The sequence below is a fragment of the Lissotriton vulgaris genome, chromosome 4_1 (assembly GCF_964263255.1).
Source record: "Lissotriton vulgaris chromosome 4_1, aLisVul1.2, whole genome shotgun sequence".
Lineage (NCBI taxonomy): Eukaryota > Metazoa > Chordata > Amphibia > Caudata > Salamandridae > Lissotriton > Lissotriton vulgaris.
In genome coordinates, this window is record NC_141691.1 from 911,563,602 (window position 1) to 911,585,278 (window position 21,677).

Sequence of the window (21,677 nt, forward strand, 5' to 3'; positions counted from 1 at the left end):
TGGAAATACTAGAAGCACCAATGCTTCCAGACTCTTCCAGCCAATCACGATGCTGCAGGAGCAATGTCGTGATTGATCTGAGCGTCTTATGTGGACGCTCAGGCTGTGCCTGGGACGCCAGGGCATGTACTCCATAGCGCTGTGCAATACAGCCCGATGGAGAACATGCCAAGTGCACATTATGGTTTGGCCATCCCTAGAGGGCCAGCCAAACCATCATGTGCACTTAGAGGGGTTCAAACCCCTCCTCCTGGGCTCCGGCGTCACAGAGCCCAGCCACGCCCCGACTCCCACATAGAAAAATAAAATGATAATAACGTCCTGTTATTATCATATTATTTGTATTTTTTACACTGCTGAAATAGCTGTGGTGCCATGCTCCTCGGCCTTACCGGAGGACCGCCACTGTAATATAGGTAACACAGTCAGGGTTTCGGTAGTGCCGCTATCTGCTGTCATTTGAATAACATTACAGACCCAAACAACCACAGCAGGGAATAGAGTTGCTACCTTTGCAAGAGAAAAATATTGGCCATTTATTGTTTTTGTACTTGGAGTCACTTTGTTTCTGGGTTGGAGAGATACTGGGCCAGAGATCTCACTCCCAGGATAGAGGGCAGCAGGCAGCCGATAAGCACAGCAAAGCAGGAGTCTAGCAGAGTAGCATTCCAGTAGAGTGATAGTCTTTGTAGCAGCACAGCAGTCCTTCTTCCTGTCAGAGATCCACAGGTCCTGAAGTGTACTTAAGTGGTGGTGCCAGAGGGCCCGTACGTCTACCCAGTTCTGCCTCTGAAGTGGGGTAGACTTCCAAAAGATGCATTTGAAATGCACAGAGTCCCTGCCTTTCCTGCCCTGGCTCCAGACTCACTACAGGGGGTTATGCAGCCCTTTATGTGGGAGCGGGACACAGTCTATTCAGATGTAAGTGTGAGCTCCTCCCTCCCATGCTGCACAGGATGGCCCAGCAGGATGTGAATGGCCAATCAGTTACACGAAAGGTCCCTTCATGTGTGGCTCTCTCGAGTTAATGCACAAAGCCCAGCTGTCACCCACCCCAGACCTGTATTCAGAAACAAGCAGAAGGCACCAAATGGCTCAAGTAGGAAAATGTCAATTTTCTAAAATTGGAATTTTCAGAATTACAATTTTAAATCCAACTTGATCTTAGGTTGTGATTTTAAGTTGTGATTCCAGAGACACCAAACTTGGGGGTCCAATCTCTTCCCACTTGGAAATTACACTTCTAAAATGTAATAAGGTAATTCCAATGTTATCCTTTGGGAGAGCTGGGTCTTGCAGTAGTGAAAAACAAATGTAAGAGTTTTTAACTGCCAGGACATGTAAAACTTAAAACTGCATGTCCTACCTTTTGAATATACCACACCCTGTCCTGATGCTATCTAGGGCCTACCTTATTGGTGACCTATATGTTTTAAAAGGGAAGGTTTGGGCCTGGCAACAGGGTTAACTTGCGGGTCAACATGACAGTTTAAATCGGCAAACACATGCTCTTCAGCGGACCGTCTGGGACATGTTTAAAAGGCTACTTAAGTGGAGAGGCACAGTCAGTGCTGTAGGTCCATCAGTCGTATTTAGTTTGCAGGCCCAGTGTACATGTAGTGCCCTTTACTAGGGACCTATAAGTAAATTAAATATGCCAGTTGTGGATAAGCCAATGTTACCATGTTTTAAGCAGAGAGCACATTCACTTTAGCACTGGTTAGTGATGGAAAAAGGGCCCACAGTCCTAAAGCCAGAAAAAATGAAGTCAACAAAAACAGGATTTCTGAAGGCAAAAGTCAGGGAAAAACACACCAAGGATGCCAGCTCTAACATCCGTGTTTAAGCCTTTGTTAGCTTGGCACAAAACAGTCACACTTTACTCAGAGGCAATGTGTAAGTTATTTATGCAGCACTTAAACAGTAATAAAGTTAAAATACAACACAAGAAAAATCCCCCACCAATTTAGACAAATAGAGTATTTATTTTTAAACTACTTGACACCAACACAAAAAAGATCTAACCAGTAGAACCGGAGTTATGAATATTTAAAGTTTAAAGTAAAAAATATAAAACCATCAACCGCAGACTACTAGTTGTGGAATACCAGGGCAAAATCGAAAGTTATGGCTGACCGCGATGGAGTGCAGTTCAGATACACAAAGTGGATCTGGCCCGGTCCCGGTTTACTTTTTGACTTAGAAGAATATTTTAAGAAAAATGACTTAAAAGGTAAAGTTTAGTGGTCAAGGCAGCTTGCAGTGTCCTATGAGTAAGTGTTGTAGTCAGTGAGAAGCTGGATGAAGTAGAGGTGAAGACTTCCATGTTTGGCCTTAGTTTCTTTTGTGGAAGTCAAAAATCTCCAGCAAGATGAAGATGCAACATGTAGCTGAAGAGGAGTCCACGAGCCCAGATACCCCTTCTGTGAGGAGCCGTTGAACAGGATTTGTCACTTCGGAGAAGAACATAGTGAGAGCTACCACTAAATCAGGCTGACAGGCGGTGTACCTCGGGCAGATGTCGTGTTTCCTTCTGAGGCCTCTCAGGATCGGTTTGTTGCTCAAATGGGTCCACCTATTGACACCCTCAATTCCGGTTTGCCATTATAGCATGGATGATTAAGGTGGTCAATCAGGGTAAGAAAAGGATGGTAACAGCGGGAAGGAAGAATTGTGAAAAAGAGAGGCTTGTTTAGAACAACTGAACTATAATATATCATCTGACAACAGAATAGGGATGATATGATAACCTTCTTCCTATAACCCTGTTAAGGTAAATAACATGCTTTTGCAGCCACCTTTAAGACGGACGCTTGGATCTCATCATTACCTTCCAAAGGATACTACTTTGTTTTTTGAGCACAACAGGCTTAGACCCAGATCACTGTGTATATACTGTGAACAGAAACCAGTATAATTAGGCTTTTTCTAATATGTATATATATAAACCAAAAACACCTTTATCTGTACTATAACTAATACCCACCAATAGTGGTGTATTTTTGAGCTTCACAAGGGAGGAAGGATGAGGCTTAGTATCAACCTCTCACTGTCCCCCTGCTAGAAGACGAACAACAAAACATACAACATGTAATACATCAAAATAAACAAAATACTCTTGGTATCACTCCATATGGAATGAGTATTACTTCACCCATGTATGGGTAGGTATTGCGGCATAAGAATCATTGAATGTAAGGTTATTGCCTTTTAATTTGCAGCTGAATATACCGCCTGATATATAAGTAGTATGCCAGTAATGCTGGAATTGAAGAATCCAAGAACAAAAACAGTGTTCAGTGTCTTCCCGAGCCTTTCCTTTAACCTGAGAAAAGGGCTCCTGTGGTTATAAAGGAAATGTAGTTCTGTAGGCAAATCAAGTAAGCGTGTGGTCCTTTCCCAAAAGGGCCAGGTGGAATAGAACGTGAAAGGTGGTGTCAACGACACCATTACCGCACCAAATATGCAAGAGCATCCAACTCTGTAGTCCTGAAATCGCCGACTCGAACAGGATAGTCTGCAGCGTCTTTCCCGTCTATGCAGGCTTTCATAGCCTTCTGGAGGATTCACCTAGGTCACTTCCTGTGCGTGGGCAACACTTTACACAGGCTTCTGGGAATTATAGTTCTTCCGCTCCGCAGCAAGGAAACAGCCAGGTTTTTTATTGTCCCACCTCGCCTGCAGCACCTGATGGATGGGGGCGCATTTGTCCCAGGCAAACGCCCTCCTTTGGATCAGACCTGGAGAGTGGTCAGCGGACGTAGGCCATTGCTATGTAACAGTAGATAGCAACCAGGTAGGTCTCGGTCTCCTCTCGGTTCGCAGAGCACTTTTTGACTAAAAACTTTTTAAGCACAACTTGTTTTGTATTTTATCTGAGCACCTTTACACAGCTTCCCGGGCCCAAGACTGGAGAGGCACCACTTGGATGGTGGGACCAGGTGCGGGTTCAAGAAGGTTGGAGCCTTTTCTGTCTGCGAGGCTGTGATCATGAGCCCAGCCAACAAGCTCATGCAATCACTCTGTAGCTCTTGGTTTCAAGCAGAAAACAGATCTCAATCAGCAGTGCAGTCCTCGGCGAGCACAGGGCAGACTTCAGGCAGAGGAGCTGTCCTCTTAATGCACCAGGGCAGTCCTCTGTCTGAATTACACAGCAAGCCACAGACAATATTGCAGTCCTCTGAGAATTCTTTCACAGGTCCAGATATGTAGTGAAGAGTGCATCTGAGGGTACTCATTTTATACCTATTTCCTGCCATCTTGGCCTGGACCGAGTCTGTCTGCAGTGACAATAGGCTAGTGGGAATTTCTTTGTGTGTGAACTGAGGCAGTGTCTTTGTGTGCAAGTGGGGCTGGCACGGATCCATCCCCTCATCCCGCTAGGAAGGGCCATCCTCCCATCATCCAGTTCATCTAATGTGTGATTTGTGGGAATAATATATAAAGGCTAACTGCAAACTATACCTGGTCATGTGACCAAGGAAACAGGCTGCAGGCACCATATGGTCAGAAGAAGAAAATGCCATCTATCTTAAAGTGCCATTTTCAGAATTATAAAATGTGACTTTACAATGTAAGGGGTCTTTAAATTATAATTCTTTAGACACCAAACATGACATTTCTTCCTGCTCCCAAACAAATGTTATAACTTATTAAATGTAATAAGTTAACCCGATGTTGTTCTATTGCAGAGATAGATCTTACAGTAGTGGAAAAACGAAGTTTGGAGTTTTTCACTATGAGGACCTGCAAAACCTAAATGTACATGTCCAACCTTTTAAATACAATGGTCCCTGTCTTATGTTCTGTTTAGGGCCTACCTTAAGGTTGACTTATATGTAAAAAAATGTGTGTTTTAGGCCTGGCAAGGGGTTTAATTAACCACGTCTAATTGGCAGTTTAACTTTGAATGCATGCTGGAATTGCAATCCTGTGTCACGTTTCATGGGGCTAGTCAAGTGGCTGGCATAATAAATGTGGCAGGCCACTAGTAGTATTTGATTTACCAGCCCTAGGTATATGGTATACCACTATACTAGGGACTTATAAGTACATTAAATATCCTGATCTGGTGTAAGCCAATTTTACCATATTTTAGTGAGTGATCACCAACACTGTAGCACTGTTTAGCATTGGTAAAGTGCACAGAGCCCTAAGGCCAGCAACGACAAATTCAGTAAAACAGGATGAGCAGGAGAAAGCAAAACGTTTGGGAGAAGACAACCCTAAGACGGGTAGGTTTAACAATGAGGAATTAACAATGAGGTTTAACAATGACCAATACCCCTTCAGACTCTCTTCCTCTGGTATCAGGCAGCCAGACCTTTAAGATCATCTTCGGCGTTCCTGGTAAAAGTCCCTAAAATCAATAGAATGAGAATGGGTGGTCGCGCTTTCAGTTTTACGGCTGCCACGCTGTGGAACACTCTCCCCCTGGCATTAAGGAGTTGCCCTGATCTGCTCACTTTTAAAAAGGGCCTTAAAACTTACTTGTTCCCCAGAGTAATGTAGCTTTTTAATAGATGCATGGTTAGGTCTCAGCGCCAGGATACCCTTTGGGTGACAGCTGCGCTCAATAAGCAATAAATAAATACAATACAATTGCCAGTCAGCAGGGATACAGATGCTGATTTTCAAATCACATGTGACTGGCCTAATGAAGATGCCAATAATCTTACAAAGTAAAGGCGTCAATCACACTTCTTTCAGTCAGATGGTGCTCACATGAATTTCAAGGCTGCTTTCTGGGTTGCTGTTGGTTGGTGGGCTCAGTGAACACTGACAGCAGCAGTTAAGCAACAGAAGATGTATTCTTGTAATAGGAAAAATAACTAAAAATCATTTGTTATGCTGGAGCATTGTGAGGAGGGTAAATGCAGACTGCCTCTGAGATGCATCTTCCTAGCTGACACAACTCTACCCTTGAGAGATATGTTATCTATAACACCGCAATACCTCAGTCCTTGCAGAATCTAAGCACCTATAGAAGCAGGTTCATGAGGTGTTGCAACTAAATAAGCCGACACTTAGATGGCATCACAAGAAATCTCAATCAGATGGTTCTGAAAGCATGCCTCATTCTTTGGAGCCTTCAAAAGGGTGAAGCAAAAAGCTGAAAAACTCCTCAATAGATGAAGGTGATGCCATTTGATGATTACTTGCCTGGTTGCTTGATTAACGGATCAGCAGTCAGCCATGCTCCCACTAGTGTGGCCTCCAGACCTCAAAAAGCTAGTGTGTTTTATCTAGAGAAATCTATAATGTTTCTGAAATTAGCTTAATGACCTGTGATTCTGTCCAGCGTAGGACAATAAATGCAGTGTGCTTAGGTGTAATCCAGACAAGGTCCTGGTTGGAATCAACATATGAATCCTATTTTGATGCAATATACGCTTTCTGTTATTTTTAAGGAATCCAGAAAGAGGTATTCCTAAATAAAATGCTTTTGAATCGTAGAGAAAAATCTTTTCTGATATAAATATTGTATCTTATATATTTTTACAGAAATATCATCCCATTGGGTGTCGATTCTGACAAATTAATTCCAAATAGAATCTTTTTTATAAACAATATTTAGGAATCAATATTCTTGTCAGAAGATATCCTAACTACAATATTCTGGTAAAGCACTGTAAGCTGAGCTTAATAGGTTGAATTGGTTGGTATGTAAGCCCCTGCATAGAGCTGAGAAAGCTTTGTCTGAGGTCTGACTACTCTTCTAGTGAGGGTAGGTAGTGAGCTCTATTTTCGTTGTGCTGTAGGGCTTATACCAAGATACTCACATCCTTGGCCCATCAGCACTGTACCAAACATTATCCCTGTTAAACAGGATGTTGCATAACATGACCAGATGCTTCTCCTCAAATGCTTGTCCCTTGTATTTACACTTCACCAACATGATAATCAACCTATCTCCAGAGCTGCTCCAGTCTAATATACAGTGAATATAAGATAGCTGGTGTATGGCTAAGATTGCGACCTGCATCCCCCAAGTTGATCATGAGTGCATATGTGTGAATTGTCTTCAATATTTGTGCAATATCTGTATCTCACACCTAAACATAGTCTTCTGTCTCAAACTAATGCAAGTAAGGGTACATGTTGTGGGAATTCTTCTGTGTGTTGTGAAAACCCAGTGAGATGTAACCTAGATCAGTCACAGTGGAAGTTGGAAGCTACCCACAGACACATAAACATATAATGGTAGGTGCCAACAAGAACACAGTAGCTTCTCCCATGTGTACTCAATAGTAATACCAGCCTGACTTGGGTAATGCTCATCGCAAAAGAAAAGCGCCTCAAGAATTTTAGATTAAGGCAGAGTGGTTAAGGGCCCACGACCGAGGAGAAGAGTGCCCTACTAGTACTGATTGCTTCAAATATCACAAAGAATGTTCTTGCATGCGGGAGATCAGCAGTTATATGTAAATGAGGACAGTAGAAAACAAAAGGTGTCTTTATATAAGAAACAATAAGGAGCCATCTGTGGAGAGAAGACCCTGCCTAAAATGGAACCTAAGAAGTCCAAACCTGAGTAAGGAGACAGGATGAGTGTGAGCAATTGAGTATACAGGTAATCCGACAATGTTGTTTCGGACGGATCAATGACAGAACATCGACAGACAAAATATCGAGAGGACAAAATATTGAGGTCAAAATATCAACTGCAAAAATATCGACTTCCTATCTTCAAACAGGTAAGTACAAAAATATCGACTCCAAAATATCGAGTGTAAAAAATATAGACTGTCAAAATATCGAATTTTTTAAATGTCTTAAAAGTAAATTAAAAGTAATATAATAATAAATTAAATTAATTTAAACATTTAAAATACTTAAATAAACGTAAAATTGAGAAATAATTAATGTACCTTTAAAAACATATATATTTTTATTACATATATATATATTGAAGGCAGGAGCCGAAACGCGTAGACCGTCCATTTGATGCACTTTCTTTTGCACATGGTGTGTAAATAAAATCGTGAAGAAAATCAACTGTTGCTGTGCCGTGTCTTTGTCTACGAACTCGTAGGAGAAGAAGCTGTGGTGATATATATATATATATACATATTATTTACAAAACAAAACATATACAATATTTTTACCGTAGGATAGCGAAAGGGCTACATTTACTGTAACGACTCCAGTGAGTGCAACAGTAGGGAAAGCGTTGGATAGCGTAGGGGTAAAAATTACTATTCCCACTCCAGTGAGTGCAACAGTAGGGAAAACGTTGAATAGCGTAGGGGTAAAAAATTACTATTCCCACTCCATCGAGTGCAAGAGTAGGGAAAACATTGGATAGCGTAGGGGTAAAAATTACTATTACCATTCCAGAGAGTGCAACAGTAGGGAAAGCGTTGGATAGCGTAGAGGTAAAAATTACTATTCCCACTCCACTGAGTGCAACAGTAGGGAAAGCGTTGGATAGCGTAGGGGTTTAAATTACTATTCCAACTCCAGTGAGTGTAACAGTAGGGTAAGCGTTGGATAGCGTAGGAGTAAAAATTACTATTCCAATTCTAGAGAGTGCAACAGTAGGGAAAACTTGGAAAGCGTAGGGGTAAAAATAACTATTCCCACTCCAGAGATTGCAACAGTAGGGAAATCGTTGGATAGCATAGGGGTAAAATTTACTATTCCCACTCCAGTGAGTGCAACAGTAGGGAAACCGTTGGATAGCGTAGGGGTAAAAAATACTATTCCCACTCCAGTGAGTGCAACAGTAGGGAAAGCGTTGGATAGCGTAGGGGTAAAAATTACTATTCCAACCACAGTGAGTGTAACAGTAGGGTAAGCGTTGGATAGCGTAGGAGTAAAAATTACTATTCCAACTCCAGAGAGTGCAACAGTAGGGAAAACATTGGGTAGCGTAGGGGTAAAAATGACTATTACAACTCCAGAGAGTGCTACAGTAGGGAAAGCGTTGGATAGCGTAGTGTTAAAAATTACTATTCCCACTCCAGTGAGTGCAACAGTAGGGAAAGCGTTGGATAGCGTAGGGGTAAAAATTACTATTCCCACTCCAGTGAGTGCGACAGTAGGGAAATCGTTGGATAGCGTAGGGGTAAAATTTACTATTCCCACTCCAGTGAGTGCGACAGTAGGGAAAACGTTGGATAGCGTAGGGGTAAAAATTACTATTCCCACTCCAGTGAGTGCAACAGTAGGGAAAGCGTTGGATAGCGTAGGGGTAAAAATTACTATTCCAACTCCAGTGAGTGCAACTGTAGGGAAAGCTTGGATAGTGTAGGGGTAAAATTACTATTCCAACTACAGTGAGTGCAATCGTAGGGCAAGTAAATACTTATTATTTAAATATAAATAATATAAATAGTAACACCAATTTCAAATAAATTAAAATATGGTACAATTGTGTAAAATATATTAAATAATCAATTTAAAATACAAATAAAAATTATTTAATGATAAAAATTACCTACTAATAATAATTATTTACCTATTAAAAATTAAATAATTAACAATTTGAAAGTATTTTTCAAAATTAACTCAATAAATTAGTTATTAAAACATGTAATTACTTACAATTCCATTACTTCACAAGCTATTCCCCTAGCAACACACAACCCACTACAGAAATTAATTTAATAAAAGTAAAATAATTATCAATTAATCAATTACAATAAATGTCAAAATATATATTAATTTATTGCCAATTAATAATTAATTAACAATTAATTCTGAATAAATACCCCAAAATTGTATTACATATTTAATTAATTATAATAAAATTACTTCCCACTCTATTCCCCTATAAACCCACAACCCGCTACAGAAAATACATTACTAAAATTACCATATTTATCAATTAATAAATTAAAATTATTTACCGATTATATTTTAATTAATTACCAATTAATAATTAATCACCAATTAATTCTAAATAAATAACAATAAATAAAATAACATATTTAATTAATTATAATTAAATTACTTCCCACCCTGTTCCCCTATAAACCCACAACCCACTACAGAAAATAAATTACTAAAATTAACATATTTATCAATTAATCAATTACAATTAATTACCAATTATATTTTAATTAATTACCAATTAATAATTAATTACCAATTAATTCTAAATAAATACCAATGAATAGAATAACATATTTAATTAATTATAATAAAATTACCTCCCACCCTATTCCCCTATAAACCCACAACCCGCTACAGAAAATAAATTACTAAAATTAACATATTTATGAATTAATGAATTAAAATGAATTACCAATTATATTTTAACTAATTACCAATTAATAATTAATTAACAATTGCTTCTAAATAAATACCAATGAATAGAATAACATATTTAATTAATTATAATTAAATTACTTCCCACCCTATTCCACTATAAACCCACAACCCGCTACAGAATTATATTACACAAAAAATAAAAATTAATATTAACTTACCTTAAATTCGATATTTTTGTTGTCTATATTATGTCTAGTCGATATTATGTCCATTCTATATTTCTGATTCGATATTATGTCCATTCTATTCGATATTAACATTTTCTAGTCGATATTTTGGTAGTCTATATTATGTCTAGTCGATATTATGTCCATTCTATATTTTTTACTCAATATTATGTCTAATCGATATTAAAAACTCGATATTTTGACTCTACACCGTTTCGGACTTGATTAGGAGGGTACTCTAAACTCCTGACTTTTGACCGTATTTTGGGTGGATCAGCAAATGTCGATGGGCAAAACGTTTGTTCAAATCTTTATTTTGACCACAAATGTGGCCATAAAAGTAAAGTAAGTAAAAATACAACACATTTCAAAATAAAAATATGGCACATATAATAACAAAAATACATTGAAGAATAAAAATAGTCATTGGCCTTGTGTGCATAAGAATACATACACCCTGTGCCCCCTAGGATAGAGTAAAAAACTGAAAAACTCCTGCCAAATTAACCAAATAAAGTGCAAATATGAGGTTGGTGCAAGATGGATAAGCAATGCCATAACACTGGTGCCTATGCTTAACAAAAAGTCTGATATAAAAAGTATAAAAAAACAATTAAAACAGCACTGAGTTTCTCTTTTCCATGGGGCATCTTCGAAAAGAGCAAATATTGGCACAATTCAAGAGCGATCCAAAGTTTGCAAATACTCCAGGGCTGCCTGAAATGTTAGAATGCCCTGGTTCATTGGGCACAGGAACATTTTGATGAATTCCTGTTAAAATGTAGAGAAATAGATGAAATATAGCAAACTTTGAGGTGAAACTTAATCACAAAGGCATATCCTGATGCTAGCCACCTCATACTGTCCCAATGGGAAACTCAAGTGCTATCTCATGATACCTAAGCAGAAACATGTCAGTTGTATTCTCTCCCATGTGGAGTTTATCCAACCCAAATAGGGTGCCACACCCACGGTCACATGGAGGGAGGGCATACTCTCTATCCATGGTTTTGGAGGACTTCTTCACTTCTCTATGGTAGTATCTATTTCATTAAAACAGAGACTTTACCCAAGTCATATCTTGCTTTAACATTGATTTGGGCTGATAGAAAAGCTGCTTTTTCCCCAGATCACACAGCCCATACTTCACATATCGGATCCAGGGGATAGTCAGGCCTCTAACACACATCAGGCAATCTCAGACTATTTCCCTTATAAAAGCAGTGTTTTTATTGGCCTATAAAGCCCCAAACCAACAATGGGGCTAGATTAATGGAATCCTCTATGTATTCCATCCCTAGCTCCTGCTGAAATATGCAAGCGGAGCAAGTAGGTGGAACTCCCACAATTTCTCCTCAGAACTCTATTATGCATTGAAGAGACTTGGGGTTCCTATAGACCTGTAACATACAATAGAATAGGGATACATTTTCTCATACAGCTCTCTAATATTGGAGCCACAGGCTTTTTTTCCAATATTTCAGGCCAATTTAAAAGTGGACTCAATCAAGCCTGTGAATTGTCGCCACACAGGGGAGATACAAGGACCCCAATTCTCCTTCGAGTCGAAAACTACTCCCAGATATGAAAAATCATGGGTTAAAGCCATGGGATGACCTTGCAACTTGATGCCCTGCATCTTAGTTTGCTTTTAGTTGCATATATTAAAAAAGGTTTTACAGAAGTTAGTAGCCAAACCCAAGGAGCCCATGAATGAAACAATATAATAAAATAATATCTTTAAAACTTTGGGGGGTCTGGACAACAGGATGACATTATCTGTGTATACTAGTACGAGGACCTTCTTCCTAGCTATGGATGAGGCAACGGTAACTCTGGCTGAGAAGCAAGGGCCAAGATCATTAATATATAACAGAAACAGTAGGGGGGCTAAAAAGCACCCCTGACATATCCTACAACCAATCTTGAATCCCTATGTCCTCTTGCCTGAAGGACAATACTGGACTGAGGCAGAGAGGTTATATGAAGGGCCTTCAGAAGCAGTACCAAGTCAACATCATTCTCCAAGTCAACCAGTATCTCCATTAGTTTAGACCTCACCACATTGTCAAAGGCACAGGACAGATCCACGAAGGCCAGACACTTAGAGCCCTGCCTAGCAATAGTATACTTGCTTATCAGCAGGTACAGATTTAAACATTGCTCCATTGTGCCTAACCCCTCATGGCAAAACATTAATATGGTAACGCTATCATTCGAAAGGTCGTGAATTTGGGCTCCATCTATTCTTCATGTTCCATTCCCACTGCCACAACTCCTCTTATCTCAGGAGGAATATAATGTGGGCTCAGAGCAAGTAGTTTTAGAAGCAAGATGATCTTACTAAATGTACATGTGATTAAGCAAAGGCAGGGAAGATTTCCGTTTATGAGAGAAGCTAAATGGAACAAGGCTCTAATTACTGGCATTTGCTCCTGTTGGGAGATTAAAATGTTCCAGCATCTTATATCAAAGTATTTGCTCCTTGATTCTGCTAAGATAGCTTAGGGGGCGAAAGGCTCACTAACAATATTTTTCTGATACCACCGGGTCACAAGGTACAAATTATCAGATTCTGAGGGGTTTACAATTTATTGAGATTTCAGAACGGCATTCTGAGCTTTGACCGAGAAAATCAGGCATAGTGTGTAGTGTTTGACATTTACTGCACCAAAAATCTGCATGCCTCTGTATTTATGAGGCATTCTTCCATAGAGAAATTTGAGCAGATTTCACCTGCTGAAATCTACCTGGGAATAATTGTGGTTGTAGGGTGGGTTACTGCATATACTAGACTTTAATGGGCCACTCATCACCATCATCATAATCATCAGACAAGCTTTATTCAGCAGCATTATAACATCCAAAAAAGCTTTATACAGTATAACAGTCAAAAGTGCAATTCATAAAACACAGACCTACAGAAATACAGAGATCAAAACTGCAATTGAAATAATAATAAAGACAATGCCAAGAATACAGTAAAAAAGGACAAAAATGGTCTACTCATAATAATGCATTGTATTTTTTCTTAGATTGATTCAATCATTACTGCTTCCTTAGGTTAACATAGCAAATTACAAAGTGTGAAAGCTATGTTAGGAAGCGCCTTTTCGAGGAAAATTTATTATAAAAACTAATTATTACTTGTTGATTATTATTATTGAAATACGACTTACTCCCCAGAGATAGATAGAGAGTACACGTGATTCATGAATATCATTTTAACTGAAGTCAAAATTGTTAAAAATACAAATCAAATCAAACTGGCCGTTCTTTATAAAAACGAAAGTCATGCTTATTCGGTCTATATCTCAAATCCATATTTAGGGGATGATTTTTTTCCACTGCTGTTCTGGAGATTGCTCTGTCACACAAGTCAACGTGTTATATCTGGTTTTTATCTTTCAGCTCGCCAACATGATCCTGCCAGAGGATGAGAATTTCCTTCTGCTTTTCCGGAGGGAGACACCTCTGGACAACAGCGTGGAGTTCATGCGGGTAAGTCATGTCTATTGTTTGCCCAGCAGGGTGCAGCAGCTTCTGGGGGCCGAAGCCCAGCTTTGGCAGATGTGATTCTTAATCGTTCTGTTTGAATCTAAAGACATTTGAGATCTGCTTTTACTCAGTCAGCTAACAATGTCTTTTTTCTATGATGAAGAGGCGTCAGCAGGGTTGGGCTGACCTATAGCAGTCGCATAACAACAGCTCCTGCTGCCCCTGGGTGTAAGGAGGACCCGAGCTCTAGGGGGCCCCTCCGGTACTGGGCATGGTCGTCAGGCCCCTGGCCTGAGAGCTCCTGACTGGGTCTGGAACGTGGGGGCCCCTTCCATTGACTTTGCTGGAGGGCCACCTCAAGTTTTTTTTTGCAGTTGACCTATAGGGTAATCAGGCCGTAGCCGAAGGGCTGCTCTCACAGGTAGGTCTGTGGCAGAGTTTTTCAGGTGTTTGTGTACTTGTTTTATGTTTTGCTTGCCAAGTTTTTACTGTTGTTTTTCCTAATAGTAAAACAAACATTGCCTGCAGCAAGCTCAAATCCATGCAGGTGTTCATGCCTTGCAAAACACATATACAGTGTGTATTTACAAGTTCTAAACCAATTTGCAAACACAGGACACTTTTATTCGGGATCTATCTAATTCGCTAATGAAGGGCACTTTTATTTTGGTACCCAAGCCTATTTTCTGGTGCAATGCAACCCTTAGTATCAGGCACCATGAAAACGTAAACTCCCAACATTACAGAATGTTATCAAATAATCAATCAGGGAATTGTGTAGCGCGCTACTCACCCGTGAGGGTCTCAAGGTGCTGGGGGGAAAAATTAGGGAGGGTGCAGCTCCGAATCCGCCGAAGAGCCAGATCTTGAGGCTTTTCCTGAAGGTGTTCAGAGTTGGGGAGTGTCTGATGTCAATCGAAAGCTTTTTACATGTCTTTGCTGCAATGTAGGAGAAAGTTCTTCCACCTGCTCTGGCTCTGCTGATGCGTGGGTTTGGTCAAGGGTGAAGACGGCGGCACAGAGGTTTCTCTTGGGTACGTGGAAGGAGACTTTTTCGTTGAGGTATTGGGCTCCGGGGTTGTGGAAGAATTTGTAGGCGTGGGTGAGTAGCTTGAAGGTTACTCTCTTCTCAACAGGAATCCAGTGGAGGTCTTGCAGGTGTTGGGTGATATGTTCCTGTCATGGGATCCCGAGGAAAAGTCTGGCTACGGGGTTCTGGATGGTCTGGAGCTTGCAGAGCAGGGTTTTGTTGATTCTGGCGTAGAGGACGTTTTCATAGTCCAGTCTGCTTGTTATGAGTGTGTGGGTGATGGCCTTTCTGGATTCAGACGGGATCCATTTGAAGGTCTTGCAAAGGATGTGGAGGGTATTCAAGCAGGTGGAGGCGACGGCATTGATCTTTTGTGGTGAGGTCATGGTGAGGGAGGAGTCGAGTATGATGCCAAGGTTTCGAGCAAGGTCCATGGGAGTGGGGGGGATGCCGAGGTCTTTGGGCCACCAGGTGATGTGCCATGCTGTAGGGGTGGGTCCGAGGATGAGGGCTTCTGTCTTCTCAGAGCTGAGCTTCAGGCAGCTGCTGCTCATCCATGATGCGATGTCTTTTATTCCTTCCTGGAAGTTGAGTCTGGTGGTGTGGGGGTCCTTAGTGAGGGAGAGGATAAGCTAGGTGTCATCGGCGTAGGATACTATGCTGAGTCCATGCTGTCTGACAATGGCGGCTAGGGGGGCATGTAGATGTTGAAGACCGTGGGGCTAAGCAATGATCCTTGGAGTACTCCGCAGTTGATCTCTGTGAGTATGTAGAGGAAGGGCGGGATTCTGATTCTTTGTGTTCTGCTGATGAGGAAGGAGCAGAGCCAGTCTAGGGCGGTTCCCTGTAATCCAGCGTCATGGAGTATGGTGGTGAGAGTGCGGTGGGCGTCGGTATTGAAGGCCGCAGAGAGATCTAGTAGGATGAGGACCATGGTGAGGCCTTGGTTGAGGAGAGTGCGGATGTTGTCTGTGTCTGCCAAGGAGGGCTGTCTCGGTGCTCTGGTTGCTGCGGAATCCGGATTGGGAAGGGTCGAGGATAGAGTTCTCTACGACAAAGTTTGGACTATGACAAACAGATCCCAGTTTCTCTTTATGGTCCTATGACCCTACTGCCAAAAAAACAGTTTCGCCAATAAAGGGAAACTGGGATCTGTCAGTGGATTTTTTATTTTTAACTCCCCCTGGCCAAATCTCACCAAGAGCTCCCTGGAATATGGTAGAGCCCACCCTGTCTTTTAGGCGGCATGATGATGAAGCATGACACCACTAGGACGTGTGAGGGTAATATTAACAAAAGGACTTGTCTCCCTCCCCACTCTGTAGTGGGTAACAATTGATTGCTTCAAATAGGATCTTCATACTTCTAGCTCAACAGGGTTGGCTTTCAGAAACTCATGAACCTAGCTCACCAAATCATGGGATACTTAGTGTGAAATAGTGTCTAAAAGGGGTCAGCAGACCACCATGTTTGTGATTGCTTTTAAATAAAGCAAACAATTTTAAAAAACGCAGCCTATTTTCCTGAAAGGAAAATGGGTTGTGAAAAAAAAAAATGAAATGTATAATTTTCATTTTTTAAAGCAGGCAGTGGTCCGTGGGACCATTGCCTGCTCTTAAAAACAATATTATGAACTTTTTCCAAGAGGAAGGGGTCCCTTTGGGACCCCTTCCCGTTTGCAAATGGGTTACCACCTATTTGAAGTAAGTGGTAAAATGCAAATGTTTTGTGACCACATTTTGGTTACAAAACATTCCTACACACCGCTGAGATTCAGTATTTGGAAGGGACGCCCTACACATACCCCTTCCGAATACCGAATTGGTATGTATTGGCAATTACAAATTACAAACCGGTAACATGTACTGAAGAGTAAATTGAAATTCATAAATACCAAACAACATTTTTCCAGTCACAAACGGCCCAATTCTGTGAATCGGGCATTTGTGACCGGTTAAATGCATGATACAAGCGGCCCTTTGTCACCCGAGAAAATGAGTATCTCTCTGTGAGAATTCTGAGTTGGTCATGCACCCATAGCAAAGACTAAATTTGTGCCGGTGGTGGGCTCCAGTGCTTATTTTCATGGATTAGGGCTTAATTTTAAATCATAAACCTTTGACCTAAATCAAGTGAAAAAGCAGATATGGTAGAAAAATGGAGGAATAATGAGAAATCACTGGCAACAGGATGGGAGTAAATATGGATGAAAAAGAATCTGCAGGAGTGAGATAAAGAAACAGGAAGTGTAGGGTGGTGAGAGAAAGAGACTTGAAGTAGATTCAGGGCTACATAAGCTGTGTATTCAAAATCCATGCCATTTAACACCTTGGCTGCTAAGCATATTTCCCTCCTGTGCTCAAAATTTCAGAATGCCCTTTTACATGACAAACTCAGCTCGTCATGAGCACACGAGAGGTGTACCTCATGACGAGCTGAGCTCATCATGAGCATCGAAGGGGTTAATAGTGCTACTGGCGGCCCACTCATAAAGGCTTTGGACCAACGCACTTAATTTTTTTACAACTTAAGCACTGCATCCACTGCTTTCAGAGCAAATATTGGATTAAAAAGATACAGCTTTCTGAAAGGATGAAGAAAATACTGCACTGGATTTTAATTTAGGACTACATTACAGTTTCAAGGTTTACATACCAGAACTGGATGAATGCCAGGCCAGCAGGCCTACATAGAGTCAAATTGGAACTCGCAACGACTTTCCAGACCCAAATGAAAATGTATAAAAGGCAGCTGCTTATTTGCAGGAGTGGTCTTAGGATTGTGATTGTCCATTTGGCCAAGACATGATATAGAGTGGATCATATAAGCTCCCCTTGGAGTCAAAGGGCATCAGTTACAAGGCATTTTCCTCTAAATCTGATCCCAGGTACGGACAGGGGAACCAAAATCAGCCCTTGTAAAAATATGCAAACCAGCCTGCTCCAATACTCTCTTTGCTCCACCTCTCTATTTCCTCTTTTGCCTCTGGATGAGTGAATTTATTCATGATTCTAAAAACATCTTTAGATCCACATTTGGAGTCTGCTAACTGCCTTGCACAGAGAGCCACTTAAATTCTCTTTATAGGATGATGATAGGCTCTCAATGTGCTTTTGTAGAGTTCCTTATCCTCCGTCAAATAACTGTTTCTCTTGCTTCTTCCCAATTTTTTCTACTACTTGCACTGGCTTCAGAGCTCATCATTGACCCACAGACCACATGCACTTCTGCTCTTTGTTGAACTAGGACATTTCATCATTGGAGCCACAATATTTCCATCTGTAAGAGCAGTCAGTAACTGTTTGAAAATCAACTTCAGTGTCCCCACAAAATGTTGGGATTGTGGATCCCAGTGTGTCTGCTATTATTTCACTTGGACATTTTGCCCACTTTCTGTGAGAGAGTGGAGGATTTTTTCTTCTGCCTATTGGTCCCTGATCCACCCTCCATGAAAAGTAAATGGGAGCATGGTCAGACCAGTCATTTATAAGAATGTCAGACACAGTGATCTGGTCATTAGAAAAGAGTGGGTCCAGGATGTGACCTGCTGCGTGGGAGGGTCGATTTACTAGTTGCTTTAAGTACCACTAGGACATATTATCCAGGAATAATTGACCATGAGGATCTGAGAAAGTGTCCAAATGGAGATTCAGGTCTCATAACACCGTAAATCTGGAGAATTTAAGAAGGCACCTAGAAAAGTTCTCATCTAAAGAAGTTAGAAATTCAGCCAAATAACCGGGAGGCCAATAAATTAAGATCCCAACTAATGTCTTTTTTCCAGAAAATGTGAGACAGAAGTGGAGTGACTCAGCCCCCTTAAGCTCTGGGAACTCAAGTGAAGTACACCTAAGGGATTGTTTGAAGACAGCCACAACTCCACCCCCTCTCTTGCCCACCCTGTTCCAGTGGAGTATCCTATAACCTTTTGGAATTGCTATTGCAATACCAGGTGCCATTTCCAATATATCATATCAAACTCTTCTAATACCAGAATAAAATACATTCGGGGATGTAGCAATTATAATTTCATTATGCATTTTGAAATTTAGAAAACAGTATTTAAGATAAAGCAAAAATGAGCTCATATAATCACACTACATAATGTATAAAGTGCACCTATGTAGAAACCCTTTACACAATCGGTTATGATATAGTGCAAAATCTACATAATACTTTATCCCTTTTAACATTGTAACAGCTTCCTAAATGCAATTCAGGTACCCTGAGTTTCAATTTATAATGTGCAAGATATGCTACCCAGCAGGGACCATATTTGACCTACCAGAGCTAAACATGTTGTGGGGACCAGACAAATAATAACATGATTTATATCTTGCCCTGAGTTCTAGTTTTTAATGTGCAAAATGTGCTACCCATCAGGGACCATGTTTAACATACCGGTATTTAGCACATCATTATCAATGACTCTAAAAAATATTATAAAATTGTTTAAAAAAGATTTTAAAATTATATACATACTACTCCCACTACTATGTCGTTTCTAGAGTGACCTGAACACACAGAAACATCTCTCTTGTGAATGACATCGTAAATTATTTTTTTAATTAAAGTTTTCAATACAGATTTTGGGTTAGGGCATACACCTTTGCTCCCAATTTCAAATAAGTCTAACACTTGCTTATAGTTTCTAAAAACAAAACTTTCCCCATCAAAAAAAAAAATCATGTTTTAGTGCAGTCTGAATAGAACTTCATTTTCCAATAAAGCATTACCCCACCTTAAACATGCTGCCATTGCAAACATGTAAGTAGAGAGAAGCCCAAATTCAAGCCGAATGGCTGCTATGCTGACTGCACAGTTCAAATTACAGATTTGGTGCCAAATGTGCCCTTCAACCTTCTCAAATAGGTCCCACAGCTGTGCATCAACCAATTTGCATGCATTACTTAATGCTGATGGGATTTTAATTTTATGAACAGAGAAAACATGTGCAAAGTCTCTTTGCCCCAACATCTGTATAGCCTACCAAGTGCAGAGGCCTGGGATATAGCTTTACTTCTGCATTGGCCAATGTGAGCACTTGTCGTGAAGATTCTTCCCAGATACGGGTATTGCTTCACAACACCAAGTTTTTTTTCCCCTAAAAAACAATGAATATTCTTCCTAACCCTACATTCCGAGACCTTAAAAACATAATTTTACCTTTTATAATATTTAATTTTAAAAAAGTGAGCAGTTCTAAAATGTGTAGTGTGTTCTTATGTATGGATCCTACATTGATAAGTGCAGTCCGTACCACAAATTCTCCATCAGGCATTTTACTGAGGGCGTTTTACTCTGAGCGCAAATCTCAATCCCAGTGCATATTGGTAGGGCGCAGACTGGAGATAGGCTACCGACCAAACTGCCCCTCCCATCACAGTGGCTACCTCTGTGCAGTGAATGAAGCTACAGCAAAGACTAGACCAGACGCTGTCCAAGAGATGGTAAAAAAACAGGCAGTTGTGGCTGGCGCTGAGCATGGTCAGCACAAACGGGCTTGCCTTTGCTGTGCCATCGGTCCATCCATGCACCAGCTCGGCTCAAATACTTAAGGGACATCCCCCGCCAACAACTAGAGTGCCTGCTCCCCAAAAATGGCAACTCTCTATGACACAGGGAAGTCTCTATGCCTATCCGATCCTAGCACTATAAAGTGCAAGAGCCAAATATTAAAAACAGCCCGCACAAGCAGAATTGCCCTCCCAACACAAGTGAAGGTGAAGAGTAAAAAAACAATTGATCAGTGACCTCTAAACTCAGCAATAGTTTCGGTTTTGAGTACAACCTGAAAAAGTAACCTGAAAAAGTAACCAAAAAGTGCTGAGTGTAAGTCAAATGTAACAATTTCTGAATACACTCAAATTCATCAAGGCAAACATTCAGGATTGAAACTTTAAAGGGTTTTAAAATGGATACATGCAGTACTAATTAGGCCCCTCCCAATGACAAACATATTACAAGAAAGAGACTATGGATGCCGAACCCATGGCATGAGCCAGGACCTTCAGAGCATCCCACCTGGGACAGGTCAACACTCCCAGCATCCCGACCAGCCACACATCACTGCTTATGTTGCCTGAGTCCTTTAAGGGAATCCAGACCCCTTCACAGTGGCCGTAGCCCAGCAACACACAAGGAGGTGGACCAGCTCAGACCCCATCAAACCCTGACTCGGGTGCCGGGCCCAGCACTCAGCAAGCCACAAGTCTCAGTCACCAAACAAAACTCTTTATCATCCCCCCAGGGGGGACCTCAACACACAGCCGCACCTTCCATACAGCATCCAAGAGAACTTTTCACCCAGGAGGAAACAGACAGCAAAACACAGTTCAATTCTGCAAATCCTCATTGTCCATCATATCTGGCACATAATCCAGCACAGGGCCCAGCGCCCCAGTCTCTGCTTCATTCACAGGGAGAGGAGATCAGTCACCCAAGTCCACCTCTGGGCCACCCTCGTGCTGCATCTACATGGTGCCATCCTGCAGGATTGTCACTCGCTGGGAGCCCACAGGGTTAGCATCCACATGGCCCACTCTGGCGTGGTCACATCTGGGGCCCGAGCGAGGCCTGGACTCCTAGTTCCCCCACATGCCAACACTGAGGTGGAGAACCGCGGTCTTGTCCCAGAGCTCCAGGCACTCCCAAACCTCCTCTTGGTGGTCAAAAAGAGTGCCTTCCCCTGCTAGATGACCTTC

At 41.1% G+C, this 21,677-nt stretch overlaps 1 protein-coding gene across 1 annotated transcript in view; it reads left to right on the forward strand.

The window, feature by feature from the left end:
* The window catches only part of SCGN (secretagogin, EF-hand calcium binding protein), a 378,060-nt gene that overhangs the window by 227,742 nt on the left and 128,641 nt on the right, over nt 1-21,677 (forward strand). Inside the window, exon 4 of the mRNA XM_086966880.1 lies at nt 13,857-13,946. Coding sequence (XP_086823006.1) covers nt 13,857-13,946 — 90 coding nt within the window. The remainder of the gene's footprint in view (nt 1-13,856; nt 13,947-21,677) is intronic.